The sequence below is a fragment of the Lobosporangium transversale genome (genome assembly GCF_002105155.1).
Source record: "Lobosporangium transversale strain NRRL 3116 chromosome Unknown BCR41scaffold_23, whole genome shotgun sequence".
Lineage (NCBI taxonomy): Eukaryota > Fungi > Mortierellomycota > Mortierellomycetes > Mortierellales > Mortierellaceae > Lobosporangium > Lobosporangium transversale.
Window position 1 is genome coordinate 418,571 of NW_019029001.1, and position 20,525 is coordinate 439,095.

Sequence of the window (20,525 nt, forward strand, 5' to 3'; positions counted from 1 at the left end):
CTAAATGTCCCACAAGTGCATTATTCTCATACCAATCTCGTTTCTCCCTTTTTTTTTTTTTTTTTTGTCTTATTCATTCGTCATTCATCCTCATTCTTTCATTCTCTTTCTTCTCATCCTCATTCTCATTCTTCTTTTATATTTTCTTTTTCTTTTTCTTTTTCTTTTTCACTTGGAAGCTCTATTGATCTATACATACATTATAGGATTATCATTATGGCAACGTTGCGTACTCCACTTCAGAGAACTTTAATCTCCGCTTGCCATGGTTACAATCGCCTTGGACATCCCAACCGACGATTCGGGCCATTTTTGTCGGTTCGTCCTTTTGCCTCTATCAGCTCAAGCGAAGGTTTCCTTGGCCGACAGCACAAGGATCAACAGAACCTTGTCGAGGGAGAGCCGTCAGGACCCAAAATCGTCACATCTGTTATTCCTGGTCCCAAAACTAGAGCTGGGTTGCAAGATCTGGATAAGTTGCAGGATACTCGTGCTGCCACCATGATGACAGGTATCAAAGCCCTATCTTTCCTGCTTTATTAAAAACGCAAAGAAACCTTCTCAATCAAGTAACTCTTTCTTTTTCTCTTTATAAAAAAAAAAAAAAAAAAAAAAAATTACATAGACTTGGACAAGTCTATTGGAAATTACGTTGCTGATCTCGATGGTAACATTGTAAGACGTTATAAGACATTGTAGAGACCTTTTTTTTTTAAAAAAAAAAAAAAAAAAAAAAAATTAGAAACGCATGATATTGATGCTTTTTTTTTTTTTTTTTTTTTTTTTTTTTTTTCAGTTCTTGGACCTATATTGCCAAATCGCGTCGTTACCTTTGGGCTACAACTCTAAGGCTTTGATAGAGGCAGCTACGAAACCGGAGATGGTCCAAATGTTGGTCAATCGCCCTGCGTTGGGAGTGCAGCCGCATTCGACCTGGGCAAAGACTTTGCAAGAGTCCTTCATGAGCGTGGCGCCCAAAGGCTTAACCCAGGTCTTCACAGCCATGTCTGGCTCCGACAGTAATGAAACCGCTTATAAGGTAAAGATAGATGATGTCTTTATTAGCCATCAATGTTGGAATAATGATAATATAAAGATCATTGATTTTTTTTTTTTATTTTATATTTTTTAAAAAAAAAAAAAAAAAAAAAAATTGCAATTTAAGGCTGCATTCATGCATTATCAGAGACTTAAGAGAGGTAAGGACGGCGTAGTCACGGCGGAGGAGCTGTCAACGTGTATGAAAAATATTGGGCCCGGCTCCCCAGGTGAGTACATCTTTGAGTATCATCAATATGACGCGAACGGCAACTTTTTTTTCGAGAGTGAAATAATAACGCAATATATTGTTTAGACTTGGCAATCATGAGTTTTGATGGAGGATTCCATGGTCGTCTATTTGGGTCCCTTTCGACAACTCGCACCAAAGCCCTTCATAAGCTTGACATCCCAGCCTTCTCAACCTGGATATCGAGCCCCTTTCCGAGCCTGAAGTATCCATTGGAGAAGTATCAAGGCGAGAATGACAAGGAGGAAGCACGTTGCTTGGCAGTTGCAGAAGAAAAGATAAAACAAGCCAAGACGAAAGCTCCGATTGCAGCCTTGATTGTTGAACCGATCCAAAGTGAAGGAGGAGATAATCACGCCTCACCAAAGTTTTTCCAGGGTCTGAGGGATTTGACAAAGAAGCATGGAATCCTGATGATTGTGGATGAAGTCCAAACAGGCGTTGGCCCCACAGGACATTTTTGGGCACATGAAGCTTGGAACCTGACGGTAAAGAAGCGCTATGTTTATGATTATGATTATGGTTGTGGTTATGGTTGTGATTATGATTATGACCTTGATCATGATTATAGATATTGTATGAATGTATAAAGAATGTTACTCCTTCATACTTTATTGATACCATTGATAATAATTGTTAGAGCCCCCCTGATATTGTAACGTTTTCCAAGAAGTTCCAGGCAGCAGGGTATGAAAAAAAAAAAAAAAAAAAAAAAAAAAAAAAGGCTGTGCGTGGAAGTATGTAAGAAAGAGACTAAAGTCGTGTCACAATGAAAATTAGTTGGTTCCATCGGTCTGAGCTCCGTCCTGATGGTCCGTACCGCAACTTTAACACATGGTATGTATATATATATATATATAAACTAGTTTTAATTAGACTTGCCAATGCATAGGAGGATATGCTTAGACGATTGATAACTTTACTTGATATATGCATAATAGGCTAGGTGATCCTGTCCGTGCAGTTCAAGCAAAGACGATCCTACATGAGATTAAATCGAAGGATCTAGTCAAGAATGCAGCGGAAACGGGAGCTTATCTGAAAAAGGAGATGTTTGGGATCCAATCGAAATACCCAGAGCTCATTTCGTGTGTTCGCGGTCAAGGAACGTTCATTGCGTTTGATCTGCCAACTTCGGACCAACGCGACCTGTTTGTGAACACGTTGAGATCCCTGGGGGTGAACACGGGAGGATGTGGGTCTTTGAGTATTCGGTTGAGACCTATGCTAGTGTTCCAGAAGAAACACGCGGATGTCTTTTTAGATGCGATGGATAAGGCAGCAAGCTGCCATCAGCACAAGACAAAGTAAAAAAAAAAAAAAAAGAAAAAAAAAAAAGAAAAAGAAAGGTGGAGTGCAAAAGACATTCAATCCAATCCAATCCCCATCCCCATTCCCATCCTCTTGCAGTTAGGATAAGACCTTTCTATAGCGTGATATAAATGTGTTCCTGAAAAATTAAATATAAGGGCCTTTGAACATCCGGATACAAAATGCAATATGCCTTGAGAGACAGGGATCAAGGATGGTGTTGTTTAAAAGACGCAAGTGTAGGGGACTCTATTCTCTTTATTCAACTGGAGACATAAACAGAGCAGAACCAAGACAAGACCAAGGCTCTCAGAAGATTTTTATTTTACTTTATTTTATTCTATTTTATTGTGCCCATGATGACGCGCCCATCTCCAAAAAGCGACGCGTTGCAAACTCAGACTTACCTCATACACAAGGCCAGACTAGAAGACTTTGAGTCTTCCATTACTAACGGGCGTTGTTTTAGATGTATCCGGGACTAGTTTTTTTTTTTTTTTTTTTTTTTTTATAGCAGGCTCTTGATCTAAATAGAATAAAAAAAAAAAAAAAAAAAAAAAAAAAAGCAGGTTGTATACATTATGCATGAAGGTTTAATCGATCTCTGTATCAATGCACATAGTTGTTCTAAAGGAAGAAGGTATGTTTACAAAAAAAAAAAAAAAAAAAAGTCCGAGGTGCTTGATGACGATTGAAAAGATGGCCCTGAGTACGGACAATTGAGCGATCAACAGTAAGTGAGCACAGAGCACAGAAATGGCCAATGAAGGAAGTAAAGGAAGATAGGAAGAAGTAAGAAGGAGCATGTCTGATGAATTTGTATTTACATTAGACAAACGATGTTTGTTGGCTCATGAATTTTTTTTTTTTATGGTGACATGTGTCTGGAAATATGAATGTAGATTGACGATTGCATGCATTTGTAGCCAGAGATAAATTTGTTTAACCATGCAAGGACGATCCTACAAAAAAAAAAAAAAAAAAAAAAAGGGACAAAAAGGAGTCAGGGCGGAAGGACAAAAAAGATTACATAAAATATATACATATACTACACACACTCACGCATGTATTCCATGTATTTTGTTCGTTCAGTCCAATCCACCGGAAACTGAAGTAAAGCAATGATGTTGTTGATCTCGGTGTTGTGATGTTGATGTTGATGTTGGGATTGATGATGATGACGGAAGAGAAATGACCACGCGTGTAAAATAATAAATAAATAGTAAATAGTAAATAGAGTAAATAGTAAATAGAGTAAATAGAGTAAATAGTAAATAGTAAATAGAGTAAATAGAGTAAATAGAGTAAATAGAGTAAATAGTAAATAGTAAATAGAGTAAATAGAGTAAATAGAGTAAATAGAGTAAATAGAGTAAATAGTAAATAGTAAATAGTAAATAGTAAATAGTAAATAGTAAATAGTAAATAGTAAATAGTAAATAGTAAATAGTAAATAGTAAATAGTATATAGTAAATAGTAAATAGTAAATAGTAAATAGTAAATAGTAAATAGAGTAAATAGAGTAAATAGAGTAAATGGTAAATAATAAGTATATATATAACTAGATAGATAGATAGATAGATAGATAGATTTGTATAAATAAACAATAGAGAGTGTACGACATTCATCTTTGCGATACGACAACAACGTGGAGAAGACACATTTTTCGGTCAAATAAAATCAGGATTGGAAAGGATACAGAACCGAGGCCAACGACAAGGCGGGATTTGTTATAGGAGATGAACAATGAGAGGGAGTGGGATGGATAAATTTGAAAACAATGACAGAGGTGGATGTGCGTTTGCATGGCTCACAATAAACATTTTGAAGTAGAAGCTGTGTGAATTGTAATGTACAATGACATGTTTGCATATTCTCTTTCGAGGCCTTTCCTTCCATTTTGTCGTTGTTGATGGTGTCGATATCAAGATTGTTATTAATGCTGATTGTCTGTTCTTGTTGTTTCACCCATTGCTTTGCCAGGCACCATTTACCTTTTATTTTGCTATAAGCTTAAGCTTAGCATTCGACACCGTCAAAGAAATACTTTATCCTCCTTTTTTTTTCTCTTTTTTTTTTTTTTTTTTTTTTTTTCCCACTTTCACCTCCCCTCCTTTCCTCATCACATCTACAACACATATACACACACATACACATACACATACACGCTTTATTCATTCACTCCTCATTCCTTCTTTTCTTTTCTTTTCTTTCCTTCTTTTTTCTTTTTTTATACTTTTTCTTCCTCTTCTTTCTCCCTTCTTCATTCCTCATCCTCCATTTCTTCATTCTTTATCCATTTCTTTCAATTCATTCCTTTGCCATTTAAATCTTTTTTTTTTTTTTTTTTTTTTTTTGTTTATTTTTTTTCTTCTTCTTCTCGTGTGTGTGTGTTCTTATACACTTTGATCCTTTTTTCCCTCTCCCGACTCCTCTTTCGGTGCTCATATCCATTTCATACCAAATAATATTACCGACAAACCCATCTACATCTTTCTATCACTCTAACGCCTATATTCCAGTCCTCTTGTGCTAACTGTTGCACTCCAGACTCTTTCTCGAACAAAAAAAAAAAAAAAAAAAAAGAGCTTCTTCATTTTTTTTTTTTCTTTCTCTTCTCGTTTCGCTTGCTCTCCTTCATCCTCCCTTACTCTACATCCTATCAGTCATGTACTCTTCTTTGTTGGAAGCCAAAGTTGTCATTCTCGGCAGTCAAGGTAAAAGTGAACCAGCATGGAACTGTTTGAAGTGTGAGAGAGGAAAATAACCAGGAACGAATCGCCTCTCATCTTTTTATCTCACCTACACTCGAGTGCAAAGGAAGGATATAGTCAAGTCTTTTTTTTTATTATTTTTTTATTGGCGACTCTTACAGGATGATACTGGATAGGGCGAGCCTAAGGAACTTCTACGGACCCATTGCAGCGTGGGGTAGAACAGGATCATATGCGGAAAACATACTGGACGCGTTCATGTTTGGAGTAGAATTATCAGCATGCCTTCTTCACTTTACTTTTTTGCTTTCCACTCATTCTGATGGATCGTCCTGTTGCTGCACACCCTGCCTATCTTATGGCTATTGTTTTTTTTTTAAATTTTCTGCTCGTATTACGATGCTATTGGACGTATGACTTTAGTGAAATTGGAGTTTCAGTATTATTTTATTTCTTTATTTATTATTGATACAAATTGCTGACCGAGAATTGCTCCAGCAAAAGAAAAAAGAAGGATGAACATTGAATCGGAAGAAAAAAAGTTCAAAAGAGAAAGAGAGTCTATCACAGTTTGGAGACTATGCATGACAATCTTTCATATTGCCACAGAGATATTGATTTCCGAACCATGCAATCGAGTAAATGCGATTACAGCTCCAGGTTCTATTGCAAACCCAGTCATGGCTCCCCCATGCACAAGTGAGAAAACAAAAAGGCTGGGAAAACCAGGGCATCGAGAGATGCATTGGAGTTTCCAATAACAAACAACAGGCCTTCCCCTCCACATCTCACAGTTTTTTCTACCCCTGTTTATCTCGTGGAGGAAAAAAAAATTTAGTCTGCATTATGACATCCACAATCAATTGCTTGATGCTAACCATCTTTCGATCTTTTCTTTTTTTTTTTTTTTTTTTTTTTTACTGCTTTTTCTTTATTGCTTACTCTCTTGTTACGTATAGGTGTCGGGAAGACCTCGCTTGTGGTGCGATATGTGCAAAAGACATTCTCACTCAACTGTACATCAACTATTGGTGCTTCTTTCATGACAAAGAAATTGTAAGTTTCTTTTTTTTTATTTTTTATTTTTTTTTCCCTTGATTGCATGTTGCATCTCTCTCCCTTTGTGTGCTGACCAAAGAAAGCTGCATGCGAAAGTGAGACCTATGACGATCTAAACAGAACTATGTGCAAGTTGCTTACATTCTAATTTTTTTTTTTTTTTCTTTTTTCCCTTTATATATTTATACCGTTAGGGTTGTGGATAATTGCAAAGTACGACTCCAAATTTGGGATACAGCTGGACAGGAACGGTTCCGATCAATGGCACCCATGTATTACCGTGGTGTAAGTTGATGCTGAAACAAATCTCAAATTCGATTTGAATGAAATGCCCATTTGTCCAGTCTCTGGGGAGAAAAGCATGATTTTGATACCCCCTTTCACAACCTTATTTACCTTGAATTTTATATTTCTACTAGGCCAATGCAGCCATCCTGGTTTACGACATCACCTCAGAGGAATCTTTCAGGGACATGAATTCATGGGTGGAAGAACTTCGCAAAAATATGACTGGGGATTTAAGTAAGCATCAAACGAGGAGAGGAGATGGAGAGCTGCAAAGCATTTTTATTATTCTATAGCCATCGCTGTTGTTATTCCTATTGCTATTCCTATTGCTATTCCTATTACTATTGCTATTGCTATTCCTACTACTATTGCTATTGCTATTGGCGGACAATGGCTTCATTCAATAATGCCTGCCAAATGTGTCATGACTTGACCCCTCAGGAACTAAGGTGATCTCATTGATTTTTCAAACGGGATAGTTATTCATGTTGTCGGAAATAAACTGGATCTTGCATCGTCAAGGAGAGCTATTCCTCTTTCACGCACCGAGAAGTATGTAGCAGAAACTCTTGGTCCAGAATTTTCTGTGCATGAAGTATCAGCCAAGGATGATGATGGTAATGTATTCCAGACCACAAAGCTCTGCTCTGTAGGCACATTATTACCAATTTACTCTCGAGCAAATGTCTGCTCGAGTTATTATGCTGCGCCAATATTATTCACAGATGAGTTTTTTTTTTTTAACATCACTATTTTTCTTTGATACATCTATGCTTATATAGGAATTGAAGAGTTGTTTCTACAGATCACGCGAAAGCTGGTGGAGAGGAAGCATGAGATTGAAAGGATTAAGCGGATCAATGCAGAGAACGCGATCACATTGCAGCAATTGGAGGACGAGCGACTTCAGCAAGCTCAAACATCCAATAATAGCAGTGTCTGTTGCGGGATATAGACAGATGTAAACATTAATATGGCATTTAAAAAAAAAAAAAAAAAAAAAAAAAAGAGGAAGGAGAGAGGATAGGGCTGTGAGAGCTCCTGCTTCTCTCTCGCTCGCTTGTATTCATTAACTCATTACCCAAAATAAAAAAAATAAAAAAAAATAAAAAAAAAAAGCAAATTGTCCTTTAATGCACGTGATACAAGGTCCAAGTCCTTCCTGTGCCACCAAACTATTCCATGCGGAATTATTCCCACGGGGTCGACCCTTCGTCCCCCACAGACACATCTCTTTTTGTTAAAGCACAATCCTTTCTTCATTTTCAACATCCCATACATACAATTCTTTTCATTCTTTCTCTTCACTCTCTTCATTCCCTCCCCCCTCTCCCCTTCCTCTCCCTCCTCCCCATACAATGAACTCTTTCCGTCCAGTCTCAAGGATCGCCATCAATCTCACCCGTGGCTCATTCCTTCAGTCCGCTAAGCGCACTCTCAATGTAATTCGTATGAGCCATAAGCTCTACCACACCTTTGATTTCAAATCTGAATAAGAATTTTGACATTAAGCTTTTTTTTTTTTTTTTTCTTTTTTTTTTCCTCCTTTGACATAGACCTCACCTGCTGTCCCTGCTGCCAGTTTATCGTCGAGGTTTGTCAAGATTGTTGAAGTTGGTCCTCGAGATGGTCTTCAGAATGAAAAGTCGGTCATTCCAGCCGAAACAAAGATCGAATTCATCAACCGCCTGTCCGACACAGGTCTTTCTGTTGTTGAGACTACCAGCTTCGTCTCACCAAAATGGGTTCCTCAAGTATGTGTTCAACGTTCATCCTAAAAGATATCTATTTACTAATGAGAATACCGCATCTCACTCTTAATATTTCATGGTTATGATCATCTCTTTTTAATTTTTTATTTTATTTCTTTATTTTATTTTTTACTCAAGATGGGTGATGCCACCAAAGTAATTACGTCCATCAAAAAGAAAGAAAATGTCAGTTACCCATGTTTAACACCCAACATCAAGGGGCTTGATGCAGCCATTGCAGCAGGTGTCAAAGAGGTTGCTGTCTTCTTGGCTGCCTCGGATTCATTCAGTAAAAAAAATATCAACTGCACAGTCGAGGAAAGTTTTGAACGTGTAAAGCCCCTTATCGCCAAAGCTAAAGAGCATGGGATCTTGGTTCGTGGGTAAAGTCTCGTTGTCACTTTAGCAGTTTTTTTTTTTATTTTATTTTATTTTATTTTATTTCCTTTTCCTTTTCTTCTGCCATCCTAACAAATCGCCTTGGGATCTTTTCTTCAGATATGTATCATGTGTGGTTGGCTGCCCTTATGAGGGCCCTACCGACGCCAAGAGAGTTGCAGAAGTCTCCAAAAGATTGTACGACATGGGATGCTATGAGATCTCGTTAGGAGACACCATTGGTGTTGGTACACCCGGTAGTTTCCATGACATGTTGAAGATCGTATCTCAGGTTGTGCCCATGAAGGCTCTGGCTGTTCATTGTCATGATACCTATGGTCAAGCTCTCGCCAACATTCATTGTGCTTTGGAGGTATTTAAAAAAAAAAAAAAAAAAAAAAAAAAGGTTAATGGAATTAGGCATTCTAATAGCCATATACTAACGTTTATATATATACATATATTTATGCGTGTATATATAGATGGGCGTCCGTGTTGTTGACAGCTCTGTGGCAGGCTTGGGAGGATGCCCATATGCTCCTGGAGCTTCTGGAAATGTCGCCACTGAGGATGTTGTATACATGTTGCAAGGCATGAAGTATGAAACCGGTGTGGATCTTCAGAAGGCAATCGAAATTGGAAACTGGATTTCAGACCGCTTGGGTAGATCAAATGGATCGAAAGCTGCTCGAGCCTTGACTTTGAAGAGCCTCTCTGCTGCTGCTGCTTCTTCTAGTTCCGGCTCTGCACCCTGCCCTCCCACTCCCGAGTCTCCTGTCAAGAGCAAGCTATAAGCCAATTAGTTGTGGCTGGCTAAATAAATAAAAGAAAATAAAAATTAGAAAAAAAAAGCAAAAACGCTTCAATCATATGTACATATTCTTCATATTTCATATTATTTTCTGGCTGCAGAGCTTTTATTTCTTTATTTCTTTCTTTCTTTCTTTCTTTACTTATTTATGATTAATTATTATCGGTAGCCAACTCGGTCATAAATAAAAAAAAATAAAAAAAAAAAAAAATCTACTATTTCTACTTTAAGCGCGACGGCCTTTGATGACAAGGACATCAGCCCAAATTTTCTTCCCGAATAATTCTCTGCTCATACCAAACGCAGTTCTAGCAGAGACATCGACGAGTCCAGCCTTCTTGAAGACCTCTGTCAAGCCCTCGGAGGTGAATCCTTGCTTGTGGGCAACATAATCCAGAGGATTACCGTTCTCATCTACGAACAGCGAATTACTGATGTCTCCATGACTATGACCATGATTATGATTATGACCATGGCCATGACCATGACCTTCACTACTGTGTTCACCATGCTTTTCATGTTCTCCGTCTCCCTCATGATGATGGTGATGGTGATGGTGAGGGCCTTGGAAATCAATAATGATGACCCAACCATCCTTCTTGACCAATTTTTGAGCAAGAGTATCAATGGTTCCCTGGATATCTTCGATATGATGCATTACATAACTCGAATAGATGAGATCAAAACCGCCATTTGCTCCTGCCAAATATTGTGAACGTTCCGGCTCTGGCAGAGGTTCATTTTGAGTAACTAAATGGGTGACGGTCTTGATACTATCCCTGATAGCCTTGTTCTCGTCCTGGGTGGTCAGTTTGTGATTCAGGTGCTGGGTCATGCCTTCAGAAGCATCGACACCGACTATTTCCTTAACATGGGGTGCCACTTTGAAGGCACAGAGTCCTAACAAGTTATTTTAAGGAAGGGAAAAAAAAAAAAAAAAAAAAAAAAAAAAAAAGAAAGATTAAAACCAAAGCTATTAAAAAATTCCCACACATTCACTCCCTGATGAAAATAAGCAAAAAAAAAAAAAAAAAAAAAAAAAAAAAAAATAGGAGAGGAAATAGATCCTTACCAGTGCCACAACCAAAGTCAAGTGCAATGGCATTCTTGGCACGCTCCGGGCCTGCGGAGGCAATAAACTCTTGAACGATGGTCTCTGCAGCACGTTCTGTCAACTCTTTGGCCTGAGGAAATGAGTCATAGTCCTGAGCGGTCTTGTTGAAGTGAGCGTTGTTGATGGATTGGATATCGGACATGATTTAGGAATGTGGTTTGGTTTGTGAGAGTAGAGTGGATGGGGAGTAAAATGATGGAGAAAGAAGAATTGATGGAAAAAAAGGGAGGATTGGGCTGCCCTTTTATACTTTTTTATTTTTTCTTAAAATTGAAACAAGCTCAACAAGGATAGAGCTTTCAGATGGAATAGATTAACAAGGATGACGGGCCAATAAGGTACTCACTCACATTATCCGCAATTCAATTCCGCAGCTAAGCAAAATACATTATGTAACAATATCTTCGATTGGAGGGATTAGATATTTTATCCAAATAACTCCGACAATCTTTTTTTTTTTTCTTTCTTTTTTTGATTTTATTATGACTGTTGCATGTCCATACACTGAATGCTTTTAACCTAGTATACAGTTTTTTTTTTTTTTTTTTTTTTTTTTTTTGCTTCCAGGTCAATGCTCTAGACTACTTTCCATTCAAGCACGACGTCCCTTGACGACCATAAAGTCAACCCAGACTGACTTGTTATGCATAGTCAAGTGGGTGCCAAAACAATGCTTGGCCGAAACATCAACCAGGCCTGCCTTCCTGTACATCTCCTCAAACTCCTCAGGCTTGAATCCGTCCTTGTGAGCAACATAGTCTACCGCCTTTCCACCCTCACCCTTGAAGAATTCGTGTGCGGTCTGATGGGTTTTATCACTCTCCTCGTTGTTACCATCACGACGCTTACAACCCTCACCGTGTGTCTGAGTTTGAGCATGAGCATGTCCATGTCCATGTCCATGTCCGTGTCCGTGTCCGTGTCCATGGCCCTTTCCAGTGTTTTCAAAGTCGACAATGATCAGCCAGCCATCCTTCTTGAGTGTCTTACTCAATACATCAATGACCCCCTGAACATCCTCAATGTGATGGAGAACATAAGTCGAGTAGACTAGATCGAATCCAGCATCCTCGCCTTTCAAGTATTGAGAGTACTCGGGCTCTGGCAGCGGTTGCTCCATCGAGATGAGATGGTTGACGGTTTTGATCTTGTCACGAATGCCCGTGTTCTCTTCCTGGGTATGAAGCTTGTGGTTCATATGCTCGAGCATCCCAATGGAGGCATCGATGCCGACTAGGTGCTTAACATCCGCAGCGACTTTGAATGCGCAGAGACCTATTTCAAAAGAAAGAAAGAAAACGAGAGAGTGAGGTAGGGGGAATATATCCGAAGGGAATGAATAAAAGCTTAATTAGTTCAGCGGACGAAAAATTAAAATTAAAAATAAAAATAAAAATAATAAAAGAAGAGAGTAAAATAGCCTTACCGCTGCCACATCCGAAATCAAGAACAGTGGCATTCTTGACGTGCTCCTCACTGGTTGCGGCCTTGAACTCCTCCAGGATGGCGGCATAACCATGCTTGGTCATCTCGAGGGCCTGAGGGAATGCGTCATAGTCTCTGGCAGTCTTGTTAAAGTGATCGTTGTTGATGGCTTGGATATTCGACATGGCTTGAACTTGTGCTTGGTTTGGGTTTTAGTGCTGATTTGTAGTTTTTGAGTTGGATATGGAAAATTGTTTGTTGGGTTGAGTTGATAAAGAAAAAAAAAAAAAAATCGAGGCAGGAAACGGTTGCCTTTTTATTCTTTTTGGGAAGTCTAGGAGAATGGAGGAGAAGGAGTATGACAGTAGGTTTGTATTGCAAAAGAAATGATCTTGCATGAATGGAGTCTATTCTTCCCTGTGGAGAACATCGGAAAATGAATAGATGACACCTGTCAAAAAATTACAAACTGACAGCTGTTTGACAGACCTATTGCGCAGCCGTGGAAGTCGAGCAGGGGTAAACAAAATGAGCGGCTCTGTTGAGGGCAATTCAAAAAAAAAAAATGAGTCCAGTAATGGTCATGCTTTTGCATTTGATTGGACAACCAATCTGAGACAAGCATGTCAATCCCATAATAAAACCATTAAGGTACACAAATCCTCATGAATTATGACAAACATGCCGAGATTTTCATTCTGTTTTAAGATGATTGGATTGTTTACCAAATATATTCGACAATTTCTCCACGAACCAGCGTGTCCGCCCCCTTTTTCTAGTCATTCTTACATTGATGCATCAGAAAAACGGATGGGGACTGGGCGTAACGGGTAAATAATATAGCAGAACATCTGATCTTCAGATGACAATCTTGATTTTTAATATATACTATGTAGGAAAAAAAAAAACTATTATAAATATATGTATATATATCCCTATTGTTGTTACTATTTAATGGAAAGAGCCAGAAGGGAGGGAAGGATCTAGACCATTACATGCCTTCCTCAACACTCTTCTATTTACTCGGACTACTAGAATTTTCTATTTATTCCTTCTTTTTTATTTGTCAGCGCCTTTTCCTTTTTTTCTTCATCATTTTCTAACTACTCTTTTGAATATAAGAAGAGAAACAATAGCAAGAACCTATCCTTACAATAGCAGTCTTAACTCTCTGACAATTAGGCGCTGCGCATCTTTTTTTGTTACCAACTCCTTCGGTTACTTGGTGACTGGCTCTTTAGGATTCAAGAACATCAACAATTAAGTTTTTATTAAAGTAGAAACATCACATACAATATAAAAAGCATAAAGTACCAAGTCTGCGGAATTTTTTAATTTATGATATAGGAAGTAAACTAAGGAAAAGCTATAGACGGGGAGTCATATATATTATATACATATATACCTATATATATAAAGGAAAAAGGAAAAAGTTCTATTATCACTCGAAGAAGATAAAAAAAAAAATTAAAAAAAAAAAAAAAAAAAAAAAAACACCTTTCTTTCCTCCTTGCATCGGATGATTCAACCCTTTTTCTCGATAGAAAAAGGTTTCCAGGAGAGGAGAAGAAGGAGAAGGGAGAAGTCCTCTCACCACTCGATCCTTCGTTTTCTTTTCAGAGCACAAATTCGCGGATGCAGTCTTGTTTTTTCTTTTTTGCATGATTATATTACCCTGGACTTATTTGGCAATCCTCCATTTTTTTTTTTCAGACAATTAGAAGAAAGAAGAGTAAAAGCTGGGCCAGGTTTTTTGTTTGCTTAGATGCGCCGCGGGCATGTGCGAGAGAGATGAATCTAAAGAGAAAGGAAAAAAAAGACAAATGTATAAAATAAAAAGAACAATAGATAGAAAGAAAAAAAAAAAAAAAAAAAAAGAGAAAATGTTTTTTAGCATAAGTCGTTTGATGGCTACGATACCTCCAATATTGGTTACGGCCATCATCTCCATGCGCAAAAATAATACAAAAAAAAAAAAAAAAAAAAAAAAAAAAAGAAAGAAAAGAAAAGAGAGAGAGAAAGGGTTGCGGATGATCGTTGGTGGCTGGGTGTCTTCGATACTCTTTCTTTAGGAACGAGCCTTTCACGGTTGAGCCATTGTCAAGGATGATGACGAAGGTGGAGTAGGGATAGTGGGGGACTTCTAGGGCTTCTCGTATGGACCATCATCTATGATAGTTGGCACATTGGACCATGGGTTCTTGGAGAGTGGCATAAGCCTGTCGAGGACTTGAGCACGTGTGGTCGGTGTTGGTGTGCCAGCCAGTGGACGCGAATAGGCGACATTGCGAAGATGAATGGCTCCTTTAGAAGAGTTGGAAGGGGATGAAGTTACAGGTAGCGTAATAGAGCTAGAGCTAGAGCCATTGATGAGGCTAGAGTTGGAGGTAGAGGAGATGGTAGACTTGGCGTCGTCCTCAACACGGGTGTAACCTTGCTTTTGTTTGAACATGATGAGATGAGCTTGTGAAGTAGGAAAAAATACTTTGAGTAATTTAGTGTTGATCGACGGAAGGGGAGGGGGGGAGTAGTACTTTGAGACGCTAAAAAATTGAGGAAGTTATAAAGCTTTTTTTTTTTTCTTTCAGGACTGTAAACAAAGGTCACAAATATTAAACGCGAAGAGGAAGAGGAAAGGTCCTTAGAGATATATAACTCATAATGACTCAATAACGGGTCCCCGAGCGCAAGAGCTACATCCACGAGATTTGATTGGAATGGATGGAATGGAGCAACGTCTTGCAACTTTTTTTGCAGCGGCGGAATGAAAGAAATTTTACAAATCTTTAAATCTCGAATGCGGCGTTCCTCGGCGCTTTTTTTTTAAGTCAGCCTATAGGCAGATTGAACAAACTAAAGTGCTGTGCAATATCATACATAATATGAGACTACAATGCATATATTTATATTACTATATGTGTTACGTTACCATAGTAGACATACCTGAGTACACTATTTTCTTTCTTGCATTATCAACCAAGGTGAGAAATGAGTAATCTATTCTATAGATTTCAAAATAAAATAAAACGTTCTCGCAGGGTGGATCTTCACGCACAAACGTGGAGGAGATTTGTTCATTCATCTTAACTGTTATGTAGTGAAATTCCTCTCATTTACAAACCTTTCATATGCTATGAAGACAAAATAAAGAAACAAAGAGCATCAGATAATATCTGATATAACCAAACGGCTGCTCTAACAACTCCACTAGAGCCAACTGGATCTTGATCAACATACAGCTTCTCTTAAGTATTGATGTGCATTATCATTCTATCTATCACTCACTTCATCATTCTGGCTTAGACATCCGCGCCTTTTTTTTTTAGATAATAAAGACCTTCAGGACTATAGAAAGTACTCTCTATATTCTATGGACAGACATTATAGACAATAAATAGCTATTGCTGCGCAAACAGCTCCGCCGCTGTAGCTATGATTTCACAAACTCTGATCGTCATGGTTGGTGCTCAAATTTCGTCTTTCCGACATGACCTGTAGCGCAACGCGACAGATAATCCACTGTTCATAGTCATCAAAAGGCTCATTTCACCTAACCGCCCCATCACATCTAGCTGGGTCTTCCCGAGTTGCTATCCCGGACTTTACCGCCCGCAATCTTATAGATCTCTTTCACATCCAGTATCTGTCGTTGCCCAGGGGAAGGAACAAAGGGCCATTATTACTGCATCTATGCTCCCCAACGGTCTATTCAGGATCCATGGAGTAATACCTGTATACATTATTATAACCATAGAAAAAGCAAAGCCTGTCATTTGATGATTATATGGACTATTGCGTCAGAACCTTGAGAAGCAGAGCTTAACTGAAGCAGGATTCACTTGCCTAGGCTATTTCCACGATATGAGCCCCATTTTTCAATACTTTATGCAATGCCTCTTGAAGAAATGAATTTGGAATATCCGATAATTGCTATTTTTCACGACTTAGCCGACTTTCCCTAAGGGAAATCTTTTTTTCTTGCAATGTCACTGGCACATAATTACCACGACTGGTTTAAAAATTTTCTGAAGGCTCCAATGGGCTTTGACTATGTCTTTATTGTGTTCGTTCCACTGTTTTTATCAAGTTTTGCAAAACTAATTTTGGAATAGAAAAAGATATTTGCACGGCTCCGTACACACCCTATTTACACTGCTCCCTCATACGAATTTATTTGTACGGGGTCTTTATTTCAGTCTTAAATACCACTACCAGGCCTTCCACGACACAAGCTCGATACCCAATCATTAAATATTGACCAGAATATTTATCTTATCGAGGTCGTACGTAGCCCAGAATAGATGTTGATATTCTTTATGCGATTCTGGGACTAAATAAAGAATTACAAACGATTTATCTATATGCCGCTTTACCTTGCACCTTTGTTGGCCGTATTCTTATAGGTTGTGGATGGTTCCCTGATGCTTTCTTTCATTTAGCGCGTGCATACATCTCTAGTGTTTCCGTATGCTATTAAGCACATAGCGATGATTTTAGTAATTAGGGACCTCTAATATGTAGTTTGTTTCGATAGATATACAAACATATTCTTTGCTACGATGCATAGCGTGCCGTGTTGCTACTCTCTTTCTTTTCTCTTTCTTCTATATCTTTATCTCTGTCCTTCTTTATTAAGAGCTCAAGCGCCCTCGGTACTAAATTTTATTTATCAAATTCACCAAAATACAATGGGTAGACTTCAGTTTATTTTGTGGAATGTCTATCCTCTCACCCGCTTGTAACCCGAGAGATTACTTATCTTTTGATAGTTGGTGACAGTTCGCACTCAAAGCCAATCTTGCCACAATTACCTATATCCCTATATCTAAATAGCTAAAATACTTTAATAGCATAACCGTGACTAATAGTGATAGAAAAGAGACATAAATACTCTTTTCTGTTACGTTGATAAAGATCCTTAGTTTTGTCTCATTACATTCCAAGTTTGTTATCATGTTCAATCAGGGCTGATTTTTCATCAATAATAGGCAAAACTTGCCTTGGGTCGTCTTTAGCACGCAGTGTCGCATACTCAGCAGCACATGTAGATGCTTCATATTGTACAATCACCTGATAGAAAGTTTGGTCAAAAAAATAAAATTTTGAAATGGTTATGAAGAGAAGCACTGTCTTCAATCCTATTTCTTGCCATTTTCCCTCAGCATGTACTGCCCACAAACTTCAGTAATTATCCACATTGGCCTCATTAATAAAAGCGCAAATTTCCATCTTGGTTGGTGAAGTATTTTTGTATGTCACAAAGGAGATGTTTGTTAGAGACTCAAAATAAAAATAATAGACTTTCTTTCGGGTGACTGTAGAGCGGAATAGAGCCTGAAAAATATTTTGTAGATAGATAGTAAGCAGTAGAAAAGTATGTGAGAATAAGATATAGGTCCACACACCCATGGGGTATTTATTCATTTTCTGATAGAGGGACTTATGCCAGGTAACTACGAATCTATCTGTAGGATGACATAGGTTCGTTCTAAAAACTTCATGTCAAATTTATCGCGTCGATGTGTGGCGCATTATTGCCACTAATTTCTACTGCTAATCGTTTTAGCGCATTAGGTTTTTTACTCAGTATTTTTCCTAACTAGGCCATCATGATATTGCATACTGTGAAATATGCAACAGAACACGATGAGTATCGCAGCTCCCATGGCGCTGCAAGTTCCAACAGTAATAATTCCAGCCTCCCCTCTACTCTAGACTCACCTTCGCTTATTTCCTTCGAAATAAAAAGCTAGAATCATGTAATCTGTAGGATACACGTTGCCGCTTGTATATGAAATGAAGACCCCGTACAAATAGCTTCATCCTTTTGAAATGGTTGTCTAGATTGGTCACACATTATGCCTCATAACTACCAATATTAGCATTCGTCAGAAAGCGTAAAACCTACTTGAATAAGTTATGCTTCAGCGCCTGCCAGCGGCTCCAGATGGAGCGAACCCAATTGGGTTTGAAATGAGTGACTTTATCTATGAGACTAATGGTGTCGACATGTCCATAAAAAACACCCCGTGCAAATAACTTCATCCAAAAAGATTGCGGATTAATCTATTTGGCAGCCCAGTTGCTAAATATTATTTGGCAGCCCATACCAAATATAGTAATTTTTGCCTCTATTTGGCAGCCTACTTCTGGGGGCTGCCACTTAACTTCGCACTCTTGGGTGGCAGCTGGGCTGCCAAATACAGACTTTTTTTTTTTTTTTTTTTTGATAACAGGGTCATAACATCAGTGGTAAAACAAGCAGCGTTCTGTGGATACATTGCCTTGCACAGCTAATGCCGCCGGAGGTACTAAGGGCAGCGGCGATGACACCTTCACAAAACAGCCTTCAATGTACACGGTTAGGGAATGATTTATTGAAGACGTCTAGGTAGCAGGTGAGACGCGTTTGCTCCGAGCGAAAACCTCTCATAGGCATTGATCTCCAAATGGCACCTCCAAAACTGTATGAGCGACCTACTTGAAGACAATGTCACTACACATAACTATGACGTAGAAGACGGGAGCTTTATTAATTTGAAGTATGAGTGTTATAAACATATACGGTTCCTAGGAATGAAAAAAAAAAAAAAAAAAAAAAAAAATAGTTAGAGGCCAAGTAAATAATGAATGTTATTTGGCAACTGGGCTGCCAAATAGATTAAGGATGAAGCTATTTGCACGGGCCCGTACACCCCTTATTTGTACGGCCCCCGTGCAAATAAATTTTTACTTATAAAAAAAATTATTTGCACTGCCCCGTACACACTCTATTTACACTGCTCCCCCCGTACAAATAAAAAAAAGTTATTTGCACGGGGGGTCTTTTTTTTATTTGCACGGGGTCTCTTTTTCATCTACAAGCAGCAACGTGTATCCTACAGACTACATGATTCTGGCTTTATATAAATAAGTGGAGGTGAGTCTAGAGTAGAGAGGGGCCTGGAATTATTACTGGTGGAAGTTGCAGCGCCGTGGGAGCTGCCAAACAGCTCATTTGTGACATACAAAAATACTACCATTAGACCCATATAGCGTATACGATGATTTAAATTACCACTCACGTGGGGCAGACAAGAACCCTCTCTTTGTCCTCCTTCTTAGTTGGTGCAATGTTTTAACCTAATTGATATAACTTACTATGTATGTAATATGGAGCTAAAGTTCAATAAATTTACCCTTTTATTAATGAGGCAATGTGGATAATCACTGAAGTTTTTGGGCAGTACAGGCTGAGGGAAAACGGCAAGAAATAAGATTGAAGACAGTGCTTCTCTTCATTACCATTTCAAGTGATTGTACAATATGAAGCTGGTCCTTTAGACGCAGTGAGCATCTACATGTGCTGCTGAGTATGCAATACTGCGTGCTAAAGACGAACCAAGGTAAGTTGGCTATGATAATAAACTTGGAATGTAATGAGACAAAACTAAGGATTGTTGCGATTAGCAGTCATTTATATGGGTTTTTACTATAGCTAAGGTTTTTACCCTTTTTATTTAACGAAGATCCCTGGATCATAATAAAGACACCTTTCTTTCGTTCTCGCTACTTATTATGACCCTGGCATATTTCAATAACAGAAAAGAATATTTATGTCTCTTTTCTATCACTATTAGTCACGGTTATGCTATTAAAGTATTTTAGCCACTTAGATATAGAGATATAGGTGATTGTGGCACGATCGGCTTTGAGTGCGAACTGTCACCAACTATCAAAAGACAAGTAATATCGGGTAAGAGGATAGATATTCCACAAAATAAGCTGAGGTCTACCCATTGTATTTTGATGAATTTGATAAACAAAATAGTACCGAGGGCGCTTGAGTTCTTAATAAAGGACGACAGAGATAAGGACATCTAAGAGGAAAGAAAGAGACTAGTAACATGGCGCGCTATGCATCATAGCAATGAGTATGGTAGTATGATTGGTTGTACATCTACCGACACAAACTACACGTTAGAGATTCCTAATAACTGAATTCATCGTTGTGTGCTTAATAGTGTACGGAAATACCCAAGATGTATGCACGCGTTAAATGAAAGAAAGCATCGGGGAACCATAACAATGCAACCAACAAAAGTGCAAAGTAAAGCTGCATAGTATATTTCAACTATAGATAAATCATTTGTAATTCTGTATTTAGTCCCAGTCGCATAAAGAATGCCAACATCTACTCTGAGCTACATACGAACTTGATAAGATATTCTGGTCAGTAGCGTGCACAGGGTCACAAAATTTTTCCTGTGATCCTATATATGTCGTCACATGATATTTCAGTCCTCCCTTTTTGATTTCCATCTATCTATCCGTATCATTCTCTTATGGTGAGTTCCTTGCGTCAATATGAATCACAAATATAGCTATTCATTTATTATATTTTAA

At 38.3% G+C, this 20,525-nt stretch overlaps 5 protein-coding genes across 5 annotated transcripts; 3 read left to right on the plus strand and 2 right to left on the minus strand.

Moving 5' to 3' along the window:
• Positions 1 to 265: 265 nt before the first annotated feature.
• On the plus strand, positions 266 to 2,599 carry BCR41DRAFT_381235 (aminotransferase class-III-domain-containing protein; the record flags this gene model as incomplete). Its single annotated transcript, XM_022027300.1, has 9 exons — positions 266 to 352; positions 397 to 511; positions 626 to 675; positions 797 to 1,039; positions 1,166 to 1,268; positions 1,355 to 1,776; positions 1,929 to 1,975; positions 2,069 to 2,125; positions 2,230 to 2,599. The coding sequence occupies 9 exons, from the start codon at positions 266 to 268 to the stop codon at positions 2,597 to 2,599; spliced, it is 1,494 nt and encodes a 497-aa protein (XP_021880485.1).
• Positions 2,600 to 5,216: 2,617 nt separating this feature from the next.
• On the plus strand, positions 5,217 to 7,639 carry BCR41DRAFT_355665 (ras-like GTP-binding protein RYL2). The gene is made up of 6 exons (XM_022024516.1): positions 5,217 to 5,317; positions 6,274 to 6,370; positions 6,568 to 6,658; positions 6,793 to 6,895; positions 7,141 to 7,278; positions 7,444 to 7,639. Exons 1-6 carry the CDS (start codon positions 5,269 to 5,271, stop codon positions 7,614 to 7,616), a joined length of 651 nt encoding a protein of 216 aa, XP_021880486.1. The 5' UTR covers positions 5,217 to 5,268; the 3' UTR covers positions 7,617 to 7,639.
• Positions 7,640 to 7,883: 244 nt separating this feature from the next.
• On the plus strand, positions 7,884 to 9,770 carry BCR41DRAFT_337718 (hydroxymethylglutaryl-CoA lyase). Its single transcript, XM_022022085.1, has 5 exons — positions 7,884 to 8,103; positions 8,218 to 8,415; positions 8,551 to 8,795; positions 8,911 to 9,163; positions 9,273 to 9,770. Exons 1-5 carry the CDS (start codon positions 8,020 to 8,022, stop codon positions 9,582 to 9,584), a joined length of 1,092 nt encoding a protein of 363 aa, XP_021880487.1. The 5' UTR covers positions 7,884 to 8,019; the 3' UTR covers positions 9,585 to 9,770.
• Positions 9,765 to 11,011, minus strand: BCR41DRAFT_422915 (S-adenosyl-L-methionine-dependent methyltransferase). The gene is made up of 2 exons (XM_022030218.1): positions 10,674 to 11,011; positions 9,765 to 10,501 (listed from the first exon to the last, which is right to left on the minus strand). The coding sequence occupies exons 1-2, from the start codon at positions 10,855 to 10,857 to the stop codon at positions 9,828 to 9,830; spliced, it is 858 nt and encodes a 285-aa protein (XP_021880488.1). The 5' UTR covers positions 10,858 to 11,011; the 3' UTR covers positions 9,765 to 9,827.
• Positions 11,012 to 11,269: 258 nt separating this feature from the next.
• BCR41DRAFT_355668 (S-adenosyl-L-methionine-dependent methyltransferase) lies at positions 11,270 to 12,403 on the minus strand. The gene is made up of 2 exons (XM_022024517.1): positions 12,142 to 12,403; positions 11,270 to 11,990 (listed from the first exon to the last, which is right to left on the minus strand). Exons 1-2 carry the CDS (start codon positions 12,323 to 12,325, stop codon positions 11,308 to 11,310), a joined length of 867 nt encoding a protein of 288 aa, XP_021880489.1. The 5' UTR covers positions 12,326 to 12,403; the 3' UTR covers positions 11,270 to 11,307.
• Positions 12,404 to 20,525: the final 8,122 nt, after the last annotated feature.